This window comes from Bactrocera tryoni, unplaced genomic scaffold, assembly GCF_016617805.1.
Source record: "Bactrocera tryoni isolate S06 unplaced genomic scaffold, CSIRO_BtryS06_freeze2 scaffold_11, whole genome shotgun sequence".
Taxonomy (NCBI): Eukaryota; Metazoa; Arthropoda; class Insecta; order Diptera; family Tephritidae; genus Bactrocera; species Bactrocera tryoni.
Window position 1 is genome coordinate 23,814,861 of NW_024395824.1, and position 24,465 is coordinate 23,839,325.

At 39.8% G+C, this 24,465-nt stretch overlaps 1 protein-coding gene and 1 pseudogene across 1 annotated transcript in view; one reads left to right on the forward strand and one right to left on the reverse strand.

Annotated features, from left to right (window-relative positions):
* LOC120779885 overlaps positions 1 to 20,983 on the reverse strand; it is a 73,483-nt gene extending 52,500 nt beyond the window's left edge. Inside the window, exons 1-2 of the mRNA XM_040112237.1 lie at positions 20,965 to 20,983; positions 19,180 to 19,475 (exon numbers count right to left, since the gene is read on the reverse strand). Of these exons, the coding sequence (XP_039968171.1) occupies positions 19,180 to 19,475; positions 20,965 to 20,983 (315 nt within the window). The remainder of the gene's footprint in view (positions 1 to 19,179; positions 19,476 to 20,964) is intronic.
* A 1,827-nt stretch (positions 20,984 to 22,810) lies between these two features.
* LOC120779886 lies at positions 22,811 to 23,838 on the forward strand (annotated as a pseudogene).
* The last annotated feature ends 627 nt before the right edge of the window (positions 23,839 to 24,465 follow it).

The window sequence follows — 24,465 nt, forward strand, 5'->3', positions numbered from 1 at the left end:
GCATTTAAAAAAAATTGTTATTTTAGATTGAAAAGACATCTCATTATGGAGAATGTCTCCTTCCTTGCTTTCTAATTCAGCAATGTATTTATGTTTTTGGCAGGAGGTGGGCTCTGAGGCTGTCAATGCAAAACAGAACTTCTGCAAGTGACGGTGTTTTTAGCCTCCGTCTCCTATTCATCTTCAGACCTGTCGTTATCAAGTTGCAGTGGATCTGCTTCTGCATCAACAATGGAACTGACAATATCCTCATCAGTCCATTCGCCATAGCACGCAATGTCGTCATCACATACAGTATATGTTTCAAATGAGCTTTGTGTATTTGCATTTGCCAGGCTCTTAACGATTTTTTCTACTTCAGCACTTGTATCTTCAAATTGCCGATCAGTGGGTGTAGTTATAAATTTTGCCTGTCAAAAAAATATAAAAAAAAAATTAATGAATATAATAAGCAAACATTGTGAAATTTTAACGAACTTACCTTTTTGAAACAGTGTTGAATTGAAATAGTACATAGGTTTCATCTCCTTGTCCTCGTAAAAACAAAGGCTGACATCACGTCCAAGAGATGCGATGTACGGGACAAGGACAGGGACGAGTAGGTCCTTGTGACATTTACTACAGTGGCCATATAAAGGAGCGCAAGTTTGGTGTAGGATTCGTGGTGGGAGAGAGACTCCGTCGCCGAGTATTATCATTCACTGCGGTGAATGAACGTCTAGCTAAAATCCGCATCAAAGCCACGCCCCGACGGAAGAGATGGTCACATCGTCCGACCAAAGATGCTTTTATGAGTGCATGGAGCATACCTATGACCGCTGCCCCCGCCACGATGTCAAAATCGTGCTTGGCGACTTTAACGCCAGGGTGGGCAAAGAAGGTATCTTTGGCACTACGATCGGTAAATTCAGCCTCCACGACGAAACATCCCCAAATGGGTTGAGGCTGATTGACTTCGCCGGGGCCCGAAATATGGTTATCTGTAGTACTAGATTCCAGCCAAAGAAGATTCCTCAAGCTACCTGGCTGTCTCCGGATCGAAAAACTACCGATCAGATCGATCATGTTGTGATAGACGGAAGACACGTCTCCAGTGTTTTAGATATGCCTGCGCTCCTAAGTCCTAACATCGACTCGGACCACTTTCTTGTTGCAGCTAAGATTCGCACCCGCCTCTGTGCAGCAAAAAACGCACGCCACCAAACACAAGGAAGGTTCGACGTCGAGAAGCTGCAATCACAACTGACAGCCGAACGATTTTCTACTCGGCTTGCACTCCTGCGCTCTGAGAGCACTCGTCAACAACTCGGTATAAGGGAACTGCGGGACGGCATTTCAAACTTCTTACGTACAGCTGCATCCGAAATCCTTGGTTTTCGGAAAGTGCAAAAGAACAGCTGCTACGACGAGGAGTGCCGTGTCGCAGCGGAGAGAAAACAGGCTGCCTAACTCGCAACGTTGCGGTCGACCACAACACGTGCGGGATGGAATAGATACCGAAAGTTGAAGAGGGAAGCGAGACGCATGTGTAGACAGAAGAAGAAAGAGGCCGAAATGCGTGAGTATGAAGAGCTTGATAAGCTGGCTGACAGGGGTAATGCTCGAAAATTCTACGAAAAAATGCGGCGGCTTACAGAAGGTTTCAAGACCGGAGCATACTCTTGTAGAACCCCCAAAGGTGATCAGAGCATACTTAAATTATGGAGGGAATACTTCTCCAGCCTGCTGAATGGCAGTAAACGCACAACACCAGGAGAAGGCGAACTCGATTCCCCAATCGATGACGATGGAGCAGACGTTCCATTACCCGACCATGAAGAAGTTCGAATAGCAATTGCCCGCCTGAAGAACAACAAAGCGGCAGGGGTGACGGATTGCCGGCCGAGCTATTCAAACACGGCGGCGAAGAACTGATAAGGAGGATGCATCAGCTTCTTTGTAAAATATGGTCGGACGAAAGCATGCCCAACGATTGGAATTTAAGTGTGCTGTGCCCAATCCATAAGAAAGGTGACCCCACAATCTGCGCCAACTACCGTGGGATTAGCCTCCTCAACATCGCGTATAAAGTTCTATCGAGCGTATTGTGTGAAAGATTAGAGCCCACCGTCAACAAACTGATTGGACCTTATCAGTGTGGCTTTAGACCTGGCAAATCAACAACCGACCAGATTTTCACCATGCGCCAAATCTTGGAAAAGACCCGTGAAAGGAGAATCGACACACACCACCTCTTCGTCGATTTCAAAACTGCTTTCGACAGCACGAAAAGAGCTGCCTTTATGCTGCGATGTCTGAATTTGGTATCCCCGCAAAACTAATACGCCTTTGTAAACTGACGTTGAGTAACACGAAAAGCTCCGTCAGGATCGGGAAGGACCTCTCCGAGCCGTTCGATACCAAACGAGGTTTCAGACAAGGTGATTCCCTATCGTGTGACTTTTTCAACCTGCTTTTGGAGAAAATAGTTCGAGCCGCAGAACTAAATAGAGAAGGTACCATCTTCTATAAGAGGGTACAGCTGCTGGAGTATGCTGTTAATATCATCGGCCTCAACACCCGCGCCGTTAGTTCTGCTCTCTCCAGGCTGGACAAGGAAGCACAGAAAATGGGTCTGGCAGTGAACGAGGGCAAGACGAAATATCTCCTGTCATTAAACAAACAGTCGTCGCGCTCGCGGCTTGGCACTCACGTCACTGTTGACAGTCATAACTTTGAAATTGTAGATAATTTCGTCTATCTTGGAACCAGCGTAAACACCACCAACAATGTGAGCCTAGAAATCCAACGCAGAATAACTCTTGCCAACAGGTGTTACTTCGGACTGAGTAGGCAATTGAGAAGCAAAGTCCTCTCTCGACAAACAAAAACCAAACTCTATAAGTCACTCATAATTTCCGTCCTGCTATATAGCGCAGAGTCTTGGACGATGTCAACAACGGATGAGTCGACGTTGCGAGTTTTCGAGAGAAAAGTTCTGCGAAAGATTTATGGTCCTTTGCGCATTGGCCACGGCGAATATCGCATTCGATGGAACGATGAGCTGTACGAGATATACGACGACATTGCCATAGTTCAGCGAATTAAAAGACAGCGGCTACGCTGGCTAGGTCATGTTGTCCGAATGGACGAAAACACTATAGCTCTGAAAGTATTCGACGCAGTACCCGCCGGGGGAAGCAGAGGAAGAGGAAGACCTCCACTCCGTTGGAAGGACCAAGTGAAGAAGGATCTGGCCTCGCTTGGAATATCCAATTGGCGCCACGTAGCGAAAAGAAGAAACGACTGGCGCGCTGTTGTTAACTCGGCTATAATCGCGTAAGCGGTGTCTACGCCAATTAAGAAGAAGAAGAAGGTTTCACCATCCAAAAGCTATGTTTAATCATATGAATTACTTGAAATATATTGAGTGATTTTTCAAATTCAGCCACTGTTTGTCCCCGTTCAATTGCAGCAACCTGTTTCAGAATACTACTTTGCCTATAGTATGTCTTGAAATAGTGGACAATTTGGCGGCAAAAACTGAAGATTAATGTTTGTCAAAGTGACAGAAATGTTATGACAAGCCGCATTGTTAACCAGCAGAACGATTTTTCGATTCTGTTCTATCATTTGTGTATCCAACTTATTTAAAACTTTACCCCAAACCTCCTGCATCGTCCACGCTTTCTTGTTAGAGTAATACTTTAAGAGCAAAACTTTATTTTTAAAGCATCGCGGACTCTTTGACTTTCCAATGACAATGACTTCCTCAAAATCTCCTGTGGCATTGCAAATAAAAAGGAGCGTTAGCCGGTCCTTAGAGGTTTTGAACCCTTTCACTGTTTGTCCCTTATGTGTAAGCGTTTTTTGCGGCAATGCTTTAAAGAACATGGCACTTTCGTATGCATTGGAAATATTCGCCTGATCATAGTTCGCTATAATATGTGGAAGAGTTGTGCTCAGAAATATTTCTGCATTTTCCTTATCAGTGGAGCGTTCTTCGCAGTGAATATTTCTTAGCTGAATGCCATTGCGCTTCTGTAATCGCCAGAGCCATTCTTGCGTTGGCGTAAAATCTTTTTTTAGCTTCACTGCAAGCTGCTTGGCTTTAAGTTTGAAGAGATTACTGCTCCAGAGGATCTCAGTTGAATAAACCATATCATTAACGCCTGCTCCACCTGAGCTTCTTTACCTTGTCTCATTCTTTTTGCAGACAATTTGCGCGTGGACGATTTGTTAGCAATTTCGCCTGCGTTTCTAAAAATTTTGTTTAGTGTACTTGAAGAGCACCCATATTTGGAACACAATTGAGGTGTTTTACTTTCAGCGATAACTTTAAGTTTCTCCTTTATGGAAAGCGTCTTTCTTTTGTTACCAGCCATCCTGTAAAAAAATTAACGCTAATAAATTTTGCAAACATAAAAATTATTTTACTTACACTTTTGCCAAAGTCTCACATTTGCCGTCAATAATCAACAAACATATGTTTATACAGATTTCTAAAACGCAAAAAAAAATTAAATAAGTGTTGTCAGATTTTTCATTCTTATATCTGGGGATTTTTGTATGAATTTCTCTAAATGGCTCGCACATTTGCAATATTATAAGGGAGGAGACCTTTTAAAAGGGAACACATTAACCGGAGATTTTTCTGTATATTGCTTATGTGGAATTTTTTGTGACCTGATTTTATTTTCTTATAAGCGGCGAAATCTTTTAACCGGGGGGCTAATATCCGAAAAGTACTGTATTATTATAATTATATAGTGTGCATATATCGTGATTGGTTTATCCATCTGAAATTTGATGCGTTGGTCTTGCTTAAAATGTAGCTCAACTGTAATAGATCTAAGTATAATTTATAAGCAGCCATGCTATGTCTCTAGTGAAATCGATCAAAAACTTGAGACACCGAAAAATTTGAAACATTATATAAATCGTTAAAAATATTAATATAAAAGTAGAAATTAAATTTATCTTTAGTTATGATAAAATCATTTCTTTTAAAACTAACGTTTGCCTCGAAAACTTTTAAGGGATATTAAATAGCGGATTTTGGGCACCAGGTACGTTTATACTGGGATTTGAATCTAATCGTATAAATCGTCATCGTTCCTCACTTGCCGTTGAACCCTCCCTGTGGGAGTTATAAATTAAAAAACGTTGTTTGCTGTTCGGTAGTGAGCATCAGTCTGACTCTGCCATCAGATCAGCAACTCGAGTCTGCCCGAATGTGTGGGTGTACCGCGCATTCCAACAGATTCAAAATATGCTGACTCTGCTGTTTTGGTCACGTACTGGCTGATCATGCGATGTTGTACACAACTGCATACCGTCAGACGTAACCTGAGATGTAACTCCCCCAGAGCCACTCTGAGAAGTCTCCTGACTTCTTTTATTTATGATTTTCAAACTTATCTTTTCATTTTTTCTTTTACATAAGTAAATAGTAACAATAATTATACTTATTAATATTGTTATAATTAGTGAGGCACTTATGCCATACGATACGTTTTTATGATATTTTAGTTCTTCTATTTCTTTAATGTTCTTGAAATGATTTGGTACAATATCTTCAAATTTTATTTTTGACTCATAGCTTTGGTTTAAAATTTTTACAGGATGTATCAGTCTATCAACAAATTTAGTCTTGTTGTTACTAAATTTTTCTTCATTAATTTTAATTTCACATTTCTCAAAATTTAATATATAGTTATTTTGCAGTACAAAATTTCTGTCATCACAATTTTGTACAAGTATCAAATTTTTTGCATTTTTGATGATTAAAGTATCATCGCTTATTTCTTGTATTATTGTAGTATTGTTATATTTAAATTCACAAGTGTTAAAAAAAATACAATTCCTACTTAATTTTAGTTTTCTTAATAACGTATTATCTTCATATTTATAATGTTTTTTATTTATTGTTACAATTTTTTCATCCTCATGAACTATTTGCAATTTTCGTTTGTTTGGTAGAGGCATAATTAATTTTACATATATTTTAAAAAAACACTTTGGTATTTGAATGGCGAACACAAGTGCTTCATTTTTGAAAGCTACTACTCCTACCTTGGCCAGTTTCAGTTTATAAAAATCTATGTCAAAGTTATCTATTTCTTCTTTAGGTAACATCCCCGGATGTATTAAATTGTTTTTAGCGGCGGCTATATTATTTTGAACTTCATGTATCTTCCCTTCTATATGTCTTAATTTATTCATTTGATCATTGTAAAGAACCAATTTCGCTAGCTCTCTATCCTCCTTTTGTATCTGATTTATTTCTTTTAATATTTTACTCCTGTCATTCTTTACTATTGTTTTCATTAAATTTATTGACTCGTTAAAATGCTCATTTATTATAATCTGCTTATTGATATTTGTAATTGCATTGTGCGAATTTCCCTCTATTACTTCTAAATGACTAATTATATCCTGTCGGTCCTCCTCGTCCATTACCCCGAACAACCATTTATACATTGTCCCTCCTATATTAATTAAACCTCTCTTCTTTCTTTCCTCTTCCTTGGGAGTAATCGATCTAATTTTTGCTTTAATTACTTTAATTTCGTTAAAAAGAAGTGCCTTGTTACTTAGGTCTGCTTGTCTTATGTTTTCTTCCATTTCCTCCACCAAACTTGTTAGCTCTTTCGGGTGTATAATATGTAGTATCGTAATGACTTCGTCAACGATTTCTACTTCGTCGAGTTGGATCATGGTGTATCCTGCTTCTTCAACTATTGGCGTCACTTGTAAGAGTGTTGCCACCAATGTCATAGTTACTAAAAAAAACACAATTATCCCCATCATCTGTAAAAATAAAATTATTTTATAACGTTTTTGTTTTTTTTTTGTTTTTTTATTTTTTTTTTTTTTATGTGTTATTATCCCCATTAAATGCCCTTAAGCTAAATGTATCTTCATCCCTCTCGTTTGGGTTTTCAATATTTGCCAATTTCATTGGTCTTTTTATATTAGTCGGATGAACATTCTGTAGTGGATTAATTCGGTAATACGGTTGATCTTTATGCCGTACTCTTTTGTAATTTTTATCGGTCGGTCGATCTCAGTTCTATATAGTCTTCTCTGTACCTATTTCTATTGTGTATGGTGAGTTGTTTCTTCTGGTCTATTGTATTTTTTAAAATGGTTGGATCAATACTATTTCTTGCGTTATTGGGTGTACATTTTATGGTTGAGTGATAGCGATCATTATAGTTACCTATAACGATCTGTATCCTCATTTCTGTTGAGAGACTTGGATCCTCAATTCCTGTTAGTTTTTCTAACAAGGTTGAGTGTATCCTCTCAATGTCTGCATTACCTGTATGAGAGTTTGGTTTTGTTAAGTGTACTTCGACTCCTTTTGTATTTAAGAACTGAATTAACTGTTCGGCCCTGAATTCGTTGTCCATGAGGATCTTCTTTGGTTTCCCAAATTTCGTAAAATGTTCAATTATGATGGCCTTCTTTGCCCTCCAATTTCTGTCAATTATATTGTATGCTGCTGCAATTTTGTTAGTTTATCAATTAGTGTGACAAATGACTGCTTTTTGAAATGAAAAATGTCCACATGTATTATTTAATTTTTATCTGAAGGTGTCTCTGTTACTTCGGCTTTAACGGTTTCCTATCATATTTAATTTGCTTGCATTTTTCGCAATTACCTATAATTAACTGTACATGTTCCCTTAATTTTGAATAGAACATTTTATCCTTAAGTGTATTGTAAGTCTCGTTTATTCCGTTATGCATTGACTCATTACTATGGTAAAGTGAAATTTGTTTATGCAGATCTTCTTCTTGTATAATTTCTGTTGCTCTTTTTGTACATTTTATGAATTGCACCTTGCCATTACAAGAAAGCGTGCTTATCAGTAGTAGTTGAATTTTGTGCTAATCGGTCTACTCTACTTCGGAAAAAATACCCAATTTGCCCTTGTCAATATGTCTTCATAAAATATTTTTCAATATGTTCTCCATATCAATAGGGTTGATCTCAATTACTTTCCTTCCATATATTATTTGAACTTCAGTTTGGGGACTATGTATATGTTATTATAATTTGGGTCTTATACTTGTTAACAATTTCTTCTTTTATGAAGATCTAAGTGTTCTAATAGTTCTCTTCTGCGGAATGTATTGTATCTGACATTTCTAAATTGGATTCTTTATTATTACTTTCGTCGATTTTGGAGAATGTTCAATTCGGCTTAAAAATCTGCTACTACATTATTTTCCCTTTCTGATATTCAATTTTATAATTAAACTCTTGCAGTTTCAATACCCACCTTTGGTGCCGTTGTGAAAACTCCTTCCTTTATATTTATTATTCAAAAATACTATCGGGCAATGATCAGTTATAATTTTAAATGTTGTGCCATATATATACGGCCTGAAATAGGTTATTGAATATATAATGGCTAGGAATTCTTTATCTGTTGTAGCATACATATTTCTGTTCATGGTTATTTAAAGTTCTGCTAATATAGCACACTGGCTGACCTTGTTGAGAAAGCACTGCGCCTATTGAGTAATCACTTGCATCCGTTGTAATAGTAAATTCCTTATCATATTCAGGAAATTTTAAAATTGGATGTGATGATATTAGTGATTTCAAATTTTCAAAACTAGCTATGTACTGCGGATCTCTTGAATTTCTTTTATAACCCTTTTTTAAATATTTAATCATTGGATATGCAATTTTTGAATAGTCCCTAATGAACTTTCTATAATAACCAGTGGCTCCCAAAAAACTTTTTAATTGTTTTTCGGTTCTAGGTATTTTCAAATTTTGTATTGCTGCTATCTTGTCCTGATTTGGCTTAATCCCTTATTTTGTTAAGGTATGCCCCAAAAATTTTGTTTCTCTCTTTAGAAAACTACATTTATCTGTCTGAATTTTTAAATTATGTTCCTTTAACTTTGAAAAAATTTTCTCTAAGGAGTTTAAATGTTCCTCCAATGACGTTGAAAAGAATAATACGTCATCCAAATAAACGACACATATCTTATTTATGTATTCCCGTAATATGTCATTCATTAGTCGTTGAAAGGTAGCGGGAGCATTTTTAAGTCCGAAGGGCATTCTTATATATTCGTATAATCCCACCGAAAATACAAAAGCTGTCTTTTCAATATCCTTTTTATCCACTAAAATTTGATGATAACCTTTGGCTAGATCAAGAGTGCTGAAGTACTGCGCCTTGCCCAACTTGTCTAAGATTCCATCAATGTTTGGCAAAGGATATTTATCATCGACAGTTATTTGATTTAGTCTACGGTAATCGATTACTAAACGAAATTTTTTATTGCCCATACTATCACATTTTTTTGGTACTATGATAATAGGTGAACTATATTTACTCCTACTTTTCCGAATTATACCTTGTTTTTCTAGCTCCCTAATTTGCCTTATCGCTTCTTCCTCATGTTTCGGAGGTAACCTATATATTTTTGAATTAATTTGCTGGTTTGTGGTTGTTCTTATTTCTTGGACCATCGTTTTTGTATTTGTCAAGGCATCGCCTTCTTTATACATCAATTTTTCATACTTCTTTAGCAATTTTTCAACCTCCTTTCGTTCATTTGATTTTAAATGATCCAGTTGAATGTTTTGCATTTAACTTTCTTCCAATGCATATACTTGCTCTTGGATAGTTTTTGAATAAAACGGAATTTTAACGCCATTTTTAAGCTCAATTTCTTCGTTTTCAATATCGATTATATTGAAATTATTAAATATAAAATCGTTTCCTAGTAGAAGATCGTACGGTTTTTCAAAGTCTATTTTCAACCATCTCATCCTAGCATTGTGAGGGTATTTAAATTCTAGCGGACATGGTGTCTTAACTCTTTCGTTAGACGCTCTTATATCGGGTGATTTTTTAAGAGCTTGATAACTTTTTTTTAAAAAAGAACGCATAAAATTTATCGACAAATTTTGTTCAGCGATGAGGCTCATTTCTGGTTGAATGGCTACGTAAATAAGCAAAATTGCCGCATTTGGGGTGAAGAGCAACCAGAAGCCGTTCAAGAACTGCCCATGCATCCCGAAAAATGCACTGTTTGGTGTGGTTTGTACGCTGGTGGAATCATTGGACCGTATTTTTCAAAGATGCTGTTGGACGCAACGTTACGGTGAATGGCGATCGCTATCGTTCGATGCTAACAAACTTTTTGTTGCCAAAAATGGAAGAACTGAACTTGGTTTGACATGTGGTTTCAACAAGATGGCGCTACATGCCACACAGCTCGCGATTCTATGGCCATTTTGAGGGAAAACTTCGGAGAACAATTCATCTCAAGAAATGGACCCGTAAGTTGGTACCCAAGATCATGCGATTTAACGCCTTTAGACTATTTTTGTGGGGCTACGTCAAGTCTAAAGTCTACAGAAATAAGCCAGCAACTATTCCAGCTTTGGAAGACAACATTTCCGAAGAAATTCGGGCTATTCCGGCCGAAATGCTCGAAAAGTTGCCCAAAATTGGACTTTCCGAATGGACCACCTAAGACGCAGCCGCGGTCAACATTTAAAATGAAATTATCTTCAAAAAGTAAATGTCATGAACCAATCTAACGTTTCAAATAAAGAACCGATGAGATTTTGCAAATTTTATGCCGTTTTTTTTAAAAAAAGTTATCAAGCTCTTAAAAAATCACCCTATATCACCATTCAGTGTACTAATTATTGTTTTATTTTTTTCTAGAATCGGTAACTTATAATGTTCAAAGCTTGATTTTTTCATAATACTAATAGTAGAGCCTGGGTCTACCAATGCACACCATTTTTTGTTATACAAAGTAAGTGAAATTAATATTTTATTTTGATTTTCCGAGGCTAATTGGTAAAAAATTCCTCGTTCTGCTCACAGCATCAACATCCATGGGTGTTGGGCCATTTGAACACCTTGTTTGTCGAGTGGCGGTCTGTATATTTTGTCTTGCTGAATTACCATAGCCGTTATTATTATTATTAATATTATTATTGCGATATTGATTTGTATATTGGCCTGAATTTCCTGTCCGATAATTAGTTTGTCTCTGTGGATTATTTGGATGATAATTATTTTGCCCTGAAAAGTTAGTATTTCTTTGTGAGTATCGTCCCGAATTATTTTGTGCATAATAACGATCATTGTTTTGATTGCCAATATTTTGTTTCCTAAAGTTGTTTATTCTCTGATTATTTTGATTTTGGTTACTATTAAAATTTCTTGCCTTCTGATCAAATTGGTTTGAATTTCTATTTCTTGTTAAAAATATAGGACTTAAATTTCCATCGTCTAGCCCTATGAAACTGTATATAATTCCTGCTAACTGAGTCAATGAAATCGAGTTCCTTATTGCATAAGCACAAGTCCCCGATGTGATTTGCTTAATGCGTTGAATAAGCATACCTGAAAAAATTTCCTTCATTGCCTCCCCGTTTTCATCCAGATCTCCAAATTCGGTTATAGCATCAATTATTTCATTGATTCTCCTACTTAACTCACTAATGCTACCTACTCGTAATGTGTTTATTTCTTTCGTTATAGTCATCTGATCTTTTCTTGGCTTAAAATGTTGTTTAAGTTTTATTTTGCAATCTTCCCAACTAGCTGGTGGGGCAAGATGCAAATAATTTTTTGCTTTCCCGATTATTTTTAAGTCATAAACTACTCTATAAACTTCCTGTTCCTGGTTTAAATAATCCCTCAGAATCCTATCTATAGCCTCAATGAATGCTGGCAATTGGCCGGCATTACCCTCAAAAGAATTTACATACTTTAAATCTTTTTCAATACGTTGTCTTATTAACCTCTGATTATTTATTGCATTTAATTCTAACAATTGTGTAATTGCTACTACACAGTTTTCTAAATTCCTATTATTTTGAGCCATTTTATTTAAATTGTTTTCTTAAAATAACAATATTTAATTTATTCTTACAATACTTTTCACTATAGCTGCTGCTGCTGTTGTTGCTGTTTATGTTGTTGTTTTTTTTTTTGTGCTAAAGCTGCTGCTGCTGTCTCCGCTGTTGCTGTAGTTGTTTTTGTATTAAAGGTAATCCAAATGCAGTAATTCAATGAAATATTTTAGAGCTCACTTTAAAGGTTCAACAGTTTTCTTTATTTTTTCTCAAAATAATTTTTGTTTTGCACTTTTTGAATTTTGTTTTTGCTTTTGCTATAATTTTCCAACTCAAATGTATTATTTTGTTCTGCTTTGGGATTTGTATGATTAGCTGTATCTTTGCCACTTTTCTTTTAATAACAGTACTTTTGTTTAAAAATAATTTATTTAGCTTTTATTTAGCTTTTCTTTGCTAGCTGAGCGGAGCTGAGAGAGAATCTGGAACCGTTCCGTTCGACTGCGCCAGTTATAGATTAAAAAACGTTGTATGCTGTTCGGTAGTGAGCATCAGGCTGACTCTGCCATCAGATCAGCAACTCGAGTCTGCCCGAATGTGTGGGTGTACCGCACATTCCAACAGATTCAAAATATGCTGACTCTGCTGTTTTGGTCACGTACTGGCCGATCTTGCGATGTTGTGCACAACTGCATGCCGTCAGACGTAACTTGAGATGTAACTCGGGTGTCGACTGGTAATAGATACCACAGTATCCCGAGGAAGGGTGTTCGTTGCTCCTCAATACCATAACATTCAGTTGGGGAGTCTTTATTAACCAAATTATCAAAACCAAAAACGAATTGAATCCGGATCTCTCATTAAAAAGCCGGAGGGGACTACTTCCGAAAAGAGTACACCGTTTGCGACAGTTGGCACTAAGGCAATAGCTAAGTGGTACAAAGGTTATCTTCCGGAAAGGAGCAATACCAACGAAACCGGAAACAAGCCCGGTAGGCAAAGAATGGCTGATAAGCAGGGAGGGGATGGAGATGTAAAAGGTGTCTAGTGCTAGTAGTGCGCCTGTCAGGGAATAGTCTATTTTTAAGTTTGAAGATATGTATAAGGTATGTCCTGCCTACCTGTTGAGAAGAGTGCAGTTGCAACCGCCAAACCAATGAGGGACTTACAAAAGAGCTCCGTGAATCCATTGATTGCGCCTAAGTGGTCCTACATAATTTTAACCTGGAACCGTAAACAGTAAGTTATGTGTTGCCTACCTGTTGAGAAGAGTGCAGTTGCAACCGCCAAACCAATGAGGGACTTACAAAAGAGGTCCGTGAATCCATTGATTGCGCCTAAGTGGTCCTACCTAATTTTAACCTGGAACCGCCAACAGTTGCAGCCAAGCTTTTTGTTGGTTGGTACCCAGTGTGGTGTGTGAAGATGTGGGGTGCTCTCGCGTGTGAGTTGTATTGATGTGTGGGATCTGTTGGTATGTGGGTTCTGTATGTGTGGTGTATTGGAGTGTGGCAGTGATGTGTCTTCGTGTTCAGTTGTGTTGATGGTGTGGCTTTAGGGGAAGGCTTATCTCATATAGCCATCCCGGCCCCCTTAGGCGAATGCTCAGTCTAGAAGTCGCTGGAGTTGTTAAAGCATTGCCACCACGTTGCTGAGCTCAGTAGTGTGGCCTTTTTAACGGTGCCGAGTCGCTGCAACGCGTTGCGGACGCCATGGAAGAGACTCAAGATGCGCTGCTGCACTTCGTTGTCGTACCACCAGGTTTGTCTGCCTTGGTCTGCTCGTGACAGCTGGCCGACTTCCATCGCGTCGTGGGGTACGGTGAAGCTTCGTGTGAAGCAATGTGCAACACGTGTTTTTTGTTTTTTTGTGTTTGTTTCCGAAGAGGGAATCTTCTAAAAATACTACCAGGGTGGGACTGATAGCATGCACCATTCATATTGTCCGCTAGGGTACACCTCTTTCGGGACCACGCCCAGACAGTCATAAATAACTATGCTGGACTTGCGAAACAGTATGCCTACGTACTAAACCCTTAACTCCGGCTGCTGTAGCTTGTATTCGGACTTGCGGGATCGCCGTTAAGCACTACATCGCAGGGCTAAGCTGGGCGATAACTGCCTCTTCACGACCTACCGCTCGGGTTATTATGTGGTCTTATGCCTCTTCGCTGCCTTTCTTTCGCTCTGAGTTCTAAGAGCGCTATTGCGGCCCACTCTTTCATTTTAGCCCACACCAGCTGTGATCGCAGCATGTGACTCACTATGTTGTCGGGCGTTATGCTTTCATTTGTCAGCTTTTCTATAGTCTCTCTCTCTACTACATACCTCGAGCAGGTGAAAAAGATTTCCGCAGAAAGAAAGAACATTGTGTTTCGTCATCGTGGCCAAAATTGTGTAGGTATTCCCTGAAACAGCCATGGCCCGATAAGAACTGCGTTAAGTAGATATCTGTCTCTCCGTGTTGTCTGTCAATCCAGGCTGGTACATTCTTAATTAATCTATGGGTCCATCTTCCTTTATCTGCCGCATCCCATTGCTTTTGCCACTCATCGAGACTTGTCTTCCTCTCCTTTTTGCGCTCGTCGACCGTTAGGCGCCTACTCACTGTTTTTGTTTTACCGTGGACTCTACTTAACTCAGAGGCCATTATGTCCGGTGGCGTAAGACCAGATATGATAGCACTCGCCTCGTGCGACACCGTTCTAAAAGCACAGGCAACTCTCAAGGCACATAGCCTGGACGCAGCCTTTGCCCTATTTGCACAAGTTTTTGATGTGATGTGAGCCTGCTCTGCCGAGGTGTTAGCCACGGTGTCCATCAGTAACCAGCCCCTTCGGGCTCCGGTCAAGGAGTGTGCATTGGACGCAAGATTAGTAGTCTACTTACGCATGCAGGGTTTGAGCAGAAAATTGACGTGGCCATAGTCTGCGAACAATACAAAAACATTAGCGCAGCAACGGGCAAAGCGGCCATTTGTGCCTGTGGAGAAAACATGTTCCAAGAAAGCCACTAAGAGGACAAGCCTATTACACGCGGACAAAAATTTGCGAAATAAACTTTTATAGTTGCTACATTCTGCCAAGCATCGCAGAAAATGAATATGAAAGAATCATCGATAATCTAGTACGAGAAGTGTCGAACATCACAATGATCATAGTGGTAGATAACTTCAATGCATGGGCAGTGGAGTGGGGTAGCACGTACGCAAATAGACGAGGAGAAACCCTCCTGACCCCCCGCCTTTTCGGTACTGAACACCGTCTTGCTGAATATTGGTAACAGAAATACTTTCGAAAAAAACGGCTGCGGATTTCTAATCGATATTACGTTCGCTAGTAGCTCACTGGTGCGGTCGTGTACATGGCAAGTGAGCGACTTGTATACACACAGTGACCACTTGGCAATTCTGCTTGAAATCGACAAAACGCACAAAATGTCTTAAGTCTCTTAAAAAGGTTCAAACCAGAGGCTGGAAAGCTGAAACACTTGATGAGGATATATACAAATTAATGTTAGATGACAATCCGAACTACGCTATGAACATAGAACAGAAGGCTGAATGCCTAGTTAAACATGTCAGTAAAGCCTGCGATGCCTCTATGTGTAGGAAAAAACAAGGCACCGCTAGTCAGTCACCAAGAAACTATTGATGCAGCAAATACTAAAGCATCAGACCTATATAGATGGCATACTGAATAAGGCCCTAAACCTCCCTGCTTACTGCTTACGAGAGGGAGAATTCCCTAGGATTTGGAAAAAACAGCGGCTAGTGCTTATACAAAAGCCAAATAAACCAGCAGGGAAGCCCGGCTCCTCCCGACCATTATGTATGTTGGACACAATGGGAAAAATACTGGAGAGTATAATCTGTGTGCGGCTAGAGCAAGATTTAGAAGGAGAGCCACCGGGCTTAGCCGAAAACCAATATGGTTTTCGAAGGCACAGGTCGACAATAGACGACATAAAAAAGCTAACAGAGGTCGCAAGCAAGGTAATTGAAGGAACCAAATGGTTATATGGCTCCTAAGAATACTGCGCGGTTGTGACGTTCGACATAAAAAATGCCTTCAATTCGGCCTATTGGCCGCATATCATAGAAGCCCTGAAACAAAAGAAGACTCCATTCTACCTGCTGAAGATCATATCTAGCTACCTATCTGATAGATTACTGCCATATGACACAGAAGAAGGTCCTAAAAACTACATTGTAACAGGCGGTGTACCACAAGGCTCATTACTAGGGCCGCTACTGTGGAATGTTTTATACGACGGTGTGCTACGTCTCCCATTGCCCAAAGAAATACAAATAATCGGGTACGCTGATGATATAGCAGTAACGGTAGTGGCAAAAGAAATATGCCAGATAGAGTACGTATGCAACCACGTGGCGATAAAAATAAAAGAATGGCTCACAAAAGCAAAGCTCCAGTTAGCAGGCTAAAAAACTGAAGCGGTACTATTAACGAGTAGGAAATAGTTAAAGGCGACTACGCTCAACATTGATGGATACAATATCCCAACGCAACAATCGTTGAAATACCTGGGTGTAATTATTGACGCGAGGCTAAATTATCGGACCCACATCGCGAAAGCCTGTGAGAAAGCAGAAAAGGTGACGGCTGCATTAACGAGAATTATGGCCAATATAGGTGGACCTAGTCAAAATAGACGCGCTCTTCTGGCAAAAGTTAGCCAGTCAGTACTAATGTACGCCGCATCCATATGAGGACCAGCATTGCTGCACAAAACATATGCGAATGCGGCAAGGGCAGAAGTTCGGTTAAGTGCAATCAGGGTAGCTTGCGCTTTCCGGACTGTGTCACATGAAGTAGCTGGAATTATTTCAGGTATCATGCCTTCAGATATTATAGCGATGGAGCTAAAAAAAATTGATGACAAAGCGAAAAACGCATGTAGACGAATAAATAAACAAGAGAAATAGCAAGAAAGACAAACCAACTTTAATGAGGGGCAGAAACGATGGGACGAAACAACAAAAGGTAGATGGACACACACGTTGATCAGAAACGTGTAGGTGTGGGAAGAAATGCCTATCGGCAGTCCCGTAAGGAAAATAAATAGCTTGAGGAGACGGAGTTAGGGTTTAGTACGTAGGCGTCCTACCTCGCAGATTCCGTACTTGGTAACAATGGCGGTACGTGCGCGAGTAAGATGAATCGTCCATGTCGTCCGAAACAGGACGGTATCTTTTCTTTCGAAGATTCCCCCTCCGGCAACAAAAAAAAACTTCTGCTTCACATGCGTATCCGCTGCCGTTAGGTCGATGACCTCGCATCGGAAGCGACGCGGTTCGGCTGATGAGGATAGTGTTGATGTGGCTGCTCGAGAGCCACTTCGGCTGATGAGGTCGATGCAGTGGCATTGATTGGTCGGGGTAATAGAGTAGGCCTAGTGCGTGACACATTAATAGCCGACCGAACGGTTGGTGTTGGTAAAGTAGGATTGTCCACATTCATGTTAACTGCAAAAAATGTAGTTTTGAGTATACATTGTGGCATATAAATAGAATGATCGATTGTGTCACGACCATTTTTTTTTGTTATTTCTATTGTTATTTTTAAAGGTTTGCGATTTTATTGATTTATTTGAATTGGTTTACATTTGTGTTTCGGTATTATAGTTGGATGGTTTAATAACGCATTTTTGCTATTATCCGCGGTTGATAGAAGGCATAATTTAACAAGCGGTCTGGTTGTATTCCGTTTTGAGTACGGAGATTAACTACCCGGGTGTGACCGTCTTTGCCGTAACGGAGCTTTTCTATGTGACCACAATCTCCAAGCTTTGGCTCATTTTCTGATATTTTCCTTCGATACCCCTTGTGGAGGTCCTTTAGATAGTCTTCTTTCCATATGCGGCTGAAATTATGATGGAGAATTTCAATTATCTTCCATCGATTTAATAAGGCCAGCGACCCCACGCCTGGGTCAGGTGTGGCTGGAATAGGTGCTGCTTTGAGAAAGTGCCCTGCGGTTAAGGCTGTGAGATCTGGGGGATCTTACGAGAGTGTTCTTGTGGCCGGGAATTGAGAACAGCTTCAATGCGAATCAATAATGTTGTAAACTCTTCGCCAGCTACTTTTTTCAAGTGGGATTTCAAACTTTTTACAGCTGAATCCCATATGAGGAGCTCTTGTGGAGATAAATTGCTTATTAATGCCTTGAGGAGCGTATTTTTGTACTTGTTTAATAAAGTCCACAAATTGTTTTTCTGTGGCTCTTTGAGCCCCGATAAAGGTTTTTCCATTGTAGCTCATGAGTTTGGAAGGCAAACCGCGTTGTCCGCGGAAGCGAGCAAATGCGTCGAGGAAAACCTCTTTCATCAGATTAGCACATAGCTCGAGGTGCATTGCTTTTGTCGTAAAACAGACAAAGCAGCCACGTAGCTTCTCATTAGTGTGGCAGACTTTAGCATGGACGCCTTAATCTTAAAAGACCCAGCAAAATCGACACCTGTAATAGTGAAAGGCAGAGCAAAGCTGCAGCGTTCCGGTGGAAGTGCTGCCATAATCTGCGTCCTCATCTGCTGTTTATGCATGGTGAAGATCTTGCACATGAAAATGGGCTATGTTATTTGAAGCTAAAGTCGGGGAATATAGAACTCGTGGATTATATTGTGCATTAGGCGATGTTCAGCGTGCAGCATTATATTTATGTATATTCGGAGAGTAATGTGGCAAGTCGAGACTTCTGTGGTATTGTTAGAGGATGGCGATTGTTATATGTGAGGCTTGAGTTGGCAAGCCGACCATTATCACGAAGCAGACCTTTCGTATCCAGAATTGAATTTAGTATTAAGCAGTGAGTGAGCACTTTTTGTCAATCGGCTTCGATTCTGTTAGTAGTGACATTTCGCAGCTGAAGTGGCGCGGCTTTGCCTTTTCTAGGTCTAGATGTCTTGGGAGTACAGCGAGGGTTCTCCTTTCACTTTAATTTTGATTCGCTTTATGAAATTGAACATGTCAGTGATTACCCTGAGTGCTCTGGGGAATGATGAAAATCGCTCAAGGATGATACTGACATCCAATCTCCTGTGGAAAGAGTTGATTTTTCGACATTCTGGGGCAATTTATTACCCATAGGCGATCATAGCCAAGAATCGGAAGATTCCGTTAACCATTGGAGACCATTCCACAAAAGAGTGGTGGTGGCAAAGTGCAAAGGCTTGCACCCTCTTGCACCTAATGACAGATCCCACTGGGTCAAGGATTTGAGACATTCGATTGGAAATATACGTCTTCTATGCATGTGGAGGTTTTTCTAGCCAGGCTAATACAATTTCGGAATCAGACCAGAGATGCAATTTATATTTTGCCATATTTAGATGCGTTTGCACCATGGATACGAGTTTGGCTACCAGTAGCGCACCACATAGTTCCAGTCGTGGCAGACTTTTTGTTTTTAGCGATGCCACCTTAGCCTTGGCTACTAGTTGGTGACTGGTGGTCGCTGTGTCGGATTGTGTGCGCACATAGATGGTGGCGCAATACGCCTTTTCAGAGGCATCACAGAAGGCATGTAGTTCGACTTTATGCTCTCGGGCATAATTTATCCATCGTGGGATTTGTATCTGTGAAATATCATTAATATTACCCGCGAACTCGGACCACTTTTCTAAACGAAGTGGTTTCACTTGTTCATCCCATTCAGTTCCGTCTAGCCACAAATATAGTGTCAGAATTTTCGCTTGTATCATAATTGCCGGAAGCCATCCTGCGGGGTCGAAAAGTTTTGCCACCGAGTTATCTTTTTTCATGGAAACTCTGCTGTGTTGAGAGCTTGTGCCACTTGTACTAGTGACTCGTATGCCTGTGGAAGACTGTGGCTTCCAGACAGAATATGGTCTAACGTATATACATACATATGTATATGTTTTCAACACTTGTGTTGCCAGAGGAAATTCTGACTTTTTGTCTTCTGCCAGTTCGTGGAGTGTTCGAATGGATATGTATGTATGGGGCACAGTTTACGCCAAAGGTAACTTTTTTTTATTTAAAGTCGCATAGTGGACTGTTGGGAGATTTTCAGAAAATAATTCTCTGAAAATCTTGGTCATCTTTATGTACGACTATTTGTCAATACATTTTTTCGACATCCCCATTGTAAACGTATTTGTATATACACCAATTTAATATGAGGAGCATTAAATCTGTTATTTAGGGAATTCCCCGAATTTGAGGACCCTGATGCATTAAAGACAACTCTTACCTTTGTGGTTTTTTTGTCTGTCTTTATTGCTGCATGAGGTGGCAGGTCAAATGAATAGCATTTACATTTTATAATATTTTCGGCAAAGGCTGACTTCCTCCATCTGGTTTAAATGGAGGTATTCTTCTAAGACCCTATCGTATTCTGGTTTTAGATCACGTTTTTAGGTAGGTTTGCTGGATAGCAGAGGTGCGTGAATGACCTATGGCGAGTGTTTGGGGAAATTCTGACTTTAGTGGTAGTCGTACGACGAAATTTTTTCAGTTGTGTGTAGAGGTATTCGTTGGGGATTTCCTCAACTTGGGTTGTCACCGTGGTAACTGGTTCCGCAACCAGTAGACTTACTATCAAACCGAAAATGGTATTTTGTGTCAGAAGTGTTTTCGAAATTTTCACAACACTTTCGAGTATTATTTGTGGTATGAGATCGCTGCCTAATATAATGTCTATTTGAGCGGGAGTGTTGCAGTTGGGGTCTGCTAAATTAAGGTGTGAAGCCTTTTGCCAATGCTTGCTATTTGTATGATAGCTTGAAACCATATTTGTTAGTTGCGATATGACAATAGCTTCAGCTTGAATGTGCTTATCCGCTTTGGGGGAAAGAAGGGTAATAGGACAGATTTTATTTGAGTTTTGTACTACTCTTCCACCCATTCCCGTAATTTCCAAATTGGCTAGTTTTGTAGGCAGTTGTAGCCTACATTGTGACTTAGACACTATAAATGATCGTTGAGATCCTTGGTCTATTAAGGCCCTAAGTTTAAACAGTTCTCCTCATAATACACTGCTTTGGTTTCCCCTGTGTAGCGTCTGAGTTTTTAATGCCTTTGAGCAGCATGGTGCTTCTTGGTAATTTTCGGGATTTATTAAATCGGGATTTGCTGTTGCAATTAACCCCGCAGCTCTTTTAACATTATCGTTATTTTGAGCGGAGCTGGAAAAATTTGTATTATGAAGCATTGAGTTATGTCGTTTATGGCAATAACCGCAATTGAATTTGCTTTCGCAATCTTTGAGCGTATGCGCATGTTACAAACAGTTGGTACAAAGTTTTTTCGTTCTTACGAAACTGTTTCTTTTGTTAATATTTAATTTTTAAATTTTTCGTAAGATTTCAGCCTGTGCCATCCTTTACACAGTTCGCATGACGTATGTTTGTTTTGTTCGGATGTGAGCGATTGTGTTTTGAAAAAATTACGATTTAAGTTGTTACCAGCTTACGGCCTAATGAAGCTTCGATTTAGGTCGAGTTGGACGTTTTTGTTCTGGCCATTGTTTTCATTTACCCTTTCCGCAATTTCATATTGGGCAGTTAAGAAATCTTTCATTTGTTGCCACGTTGGTCATTTTCTTCGTGATGAGAGCGATTGGTGCCACAAAAGTAACGATTTTTCTGGTAATGCTGATTTGCATATATTTACCAGAACGGGGTCCAATTGTTTATGGGAATATTCTGTGTCGATAGAACAAGCAATTTGAAGCAGTGAATTGAAGCTTTATGAATTATTTACTTGTTTCTTTCCTAATTTTTGGTAAATTCATTAATTCTGTCACTTGTTTGTCGATTAACATGATAATTTTGGATGGTTACCTCTTTGAGGTGAACCTCTTTAGACAGATAAGCACATCATTGAAGCTACCAGCGTTGAAATTATTGATCAGCCCGGGAGCATCTGTTCAATTTATTCTTTGAGAATTTCAGATATATCCAAGTACTTAAAACGCGCTCAAAATGGCCTCAGCCTAGATGTTATTAAAAGCGCCTTCTAAGGCAACTAGAGTATACTTTTCGACCTTCAGAGATTTTTCAATCTCTGCTACCCCTGGGGCTGTCTTGTCGAATTTTCGACCCTCTGTCGACAGGTTCGGAGTGCAGGTCCTACTGAGCTGAGTTATCTGGCCTGCTGCGACCTAGACCCCTGCCCTTCCGCATCCAGGATAATTATCCGCGATACCTTGGGTGTAAGGGTTGGCTAATAAGATAAGCCTCCCCCTAAAGCCACTACATCAACACAGCTGCACAAGAAGTTATATCACTGCCACACTCCAATACACCACACATACAGAATCCACATACCAAGAGAACCCACACATCAATACAACCCACACTCGATAACACCCTACATCCACACACGCAAACACACACCACTCTGGTACCACCCAACAACAAGGGTCATCATCTCTACACAGCAGTTCTTTTTTTCGTCTGCACCCGAAGTCTGCAAGTCGCTGTTTTTTGATCATCGCCTGTTCGATCGTCGCATAGGGTACAAAATTAAATTAAAATTTTAAAACTTATCGAAAAGAATTACAAAATTTCGAAAAACTAGCGGAGAGGTAAATGCGAAAGTTTAATTATTAAAAATTTTATTAATTTAAAACAAAAAAAATATATCCGGTCAAAATAAAACATGAAAAAAATTAAGAAATATTAGATATCAAAAAAGACTATCTAGGCAATTTCTGGACATGTCTCCAAGCCGCGTATGACGCAATTTTAGAATCTGACGGGTTAGATTTACCTGAAAATTTCAAATCCTCAGCATACGCCAAATATGAAAACTTCTTAGACCAGTACGAAGAAACAAAAGCTATGATCTCCGATCAATTGAAATTAATTAAAGCAATTGCACCTACTCCACAACCGAGAGTAGAGCTGCCACAACTTCAAAGCCGAGAGGTGAATTCAGGCACCCATCTAAAGGTGCCTGCATGTGACACTGAAATTTTTCATAGCGGTTATGAATAATGGCCGTCCTCCCGGAACATGTTTACAGCCGGGTACGTAAACCATCCAAAATTATCATATGCGCAAAAATTGTATCACTTCCGATAAAAAACAAAAGGTCAAGCAGGCGTAATAGTCAAACAGTATGCTCTTAATGACAAAAATTTCAATTCTGCTTTGGAATATCTAAAAGCGTTACGAGAATGAAGGAATGTTATGGATCTTGAAATTGTATAAATTGTTGTTAGATCTAGAAAAGAAGGGGGCATATGTTGTGTTATACAAACAGCAGCTAGTATATTTATCAGTGTAACTCTTAAAACAACGCTAAGTCAGACACTAAACGTCATTTTAAATTTGCTGCCAACAGACTTATTTTGTAAGCAACTGCAAAAAGGAGCATTCTATAATACTTTGTAAGATCTCATTTCCAACCACTACCACGGATTTCCTTTGTAATTGAGACAAAATCCGTTCTCCAATATTTTCTTCCCTTCCAAAGAAGAGTGGGAAAGGAGTAATGTAGACAGGGACGCGGGATTGGCGTCTATACGATAATCGAGTGGGTGGTGGTGTCTTTTCAGCAAAATTAGATACAAAATTGCTTTTCGTTTACCAGACCCCTGCAGTGTCTTCCAAGCGGAGATCATAGCAACCACAGAAAATCTTGTTGTTTTGAAAAATGGTATTCTCACCACAGGAAATATATTTACATATACGGATAGCTAAGCAGAGCTGAAACCTCTGAAGCTTACCACAGTTTCATCAAAGATAGTGAAATATTGCCTTGATTTCTTAATGAATCTAACATAATTTTTCACGACAAACCTGCAATGGGTTCCATGGCATAATGATACCCTTGCTAATTGTGAAGCTGAGGAACTAGTCTGCACGGGCACCATCCTATAATTAGACTACGCAAAGTAAGGAATTTACATGCATCTGGCCACTTGCAGATATTTAATCGACGAACATGTTATACATTAAGCTGAGTTTCGGTGGAGTCAATTCCTGTCTTGCTCAACAAGAAGTCAAACTTAGCATCGCTAGCTATCGCTGTCTTGCTTCTGCCCCCTGTCACGAGTCTAGCAGGGATTTCGTATTAAGGCTGTACCCACGCCGTTCGTGAGCGGGTCTCCACCGGCTTCCCCCATCCTATTACTCGTAGAGACTCCTATTTGGGTATCGGTATTGGCGCATTTCGTTAACGACGGTTTCGTCGCCTCAGGACTAGCACTCTCACTCGGAACAGATCAGCTTCAACATCCCTTCACCTTCCTTCGTCACCCTTCCACCAACGTTTCTCTTATTCTTGTTAGTGTCCATACCAATATTACCCCGGAAGGGTAATCGATTTAATATTACAAAGGTTGTCTCAGTAGCGAGACCAAGGCGGGGATTGACGCTCGCCCTTATGAGGCTATACGTTCGGAGTCGAAACCTAAAACGCCAACTTAATGACGGCAGGGAGGGAACGGAGTCTGAGATCTGCCAAGGTTTGAACGGGATGGGGCGGTTCTACATTAGCTTGTCAGTCATTTCTGATAAGTGTCACCCCATTATACTTAGGTGTCAGTATGCCGCATCCACTAGCTCAGGGTTCTGCAAAAAACCTAAAGGGGTAACCCTACTCATAATCCGGATTTACAGCTACAGTCATCAGGCGTT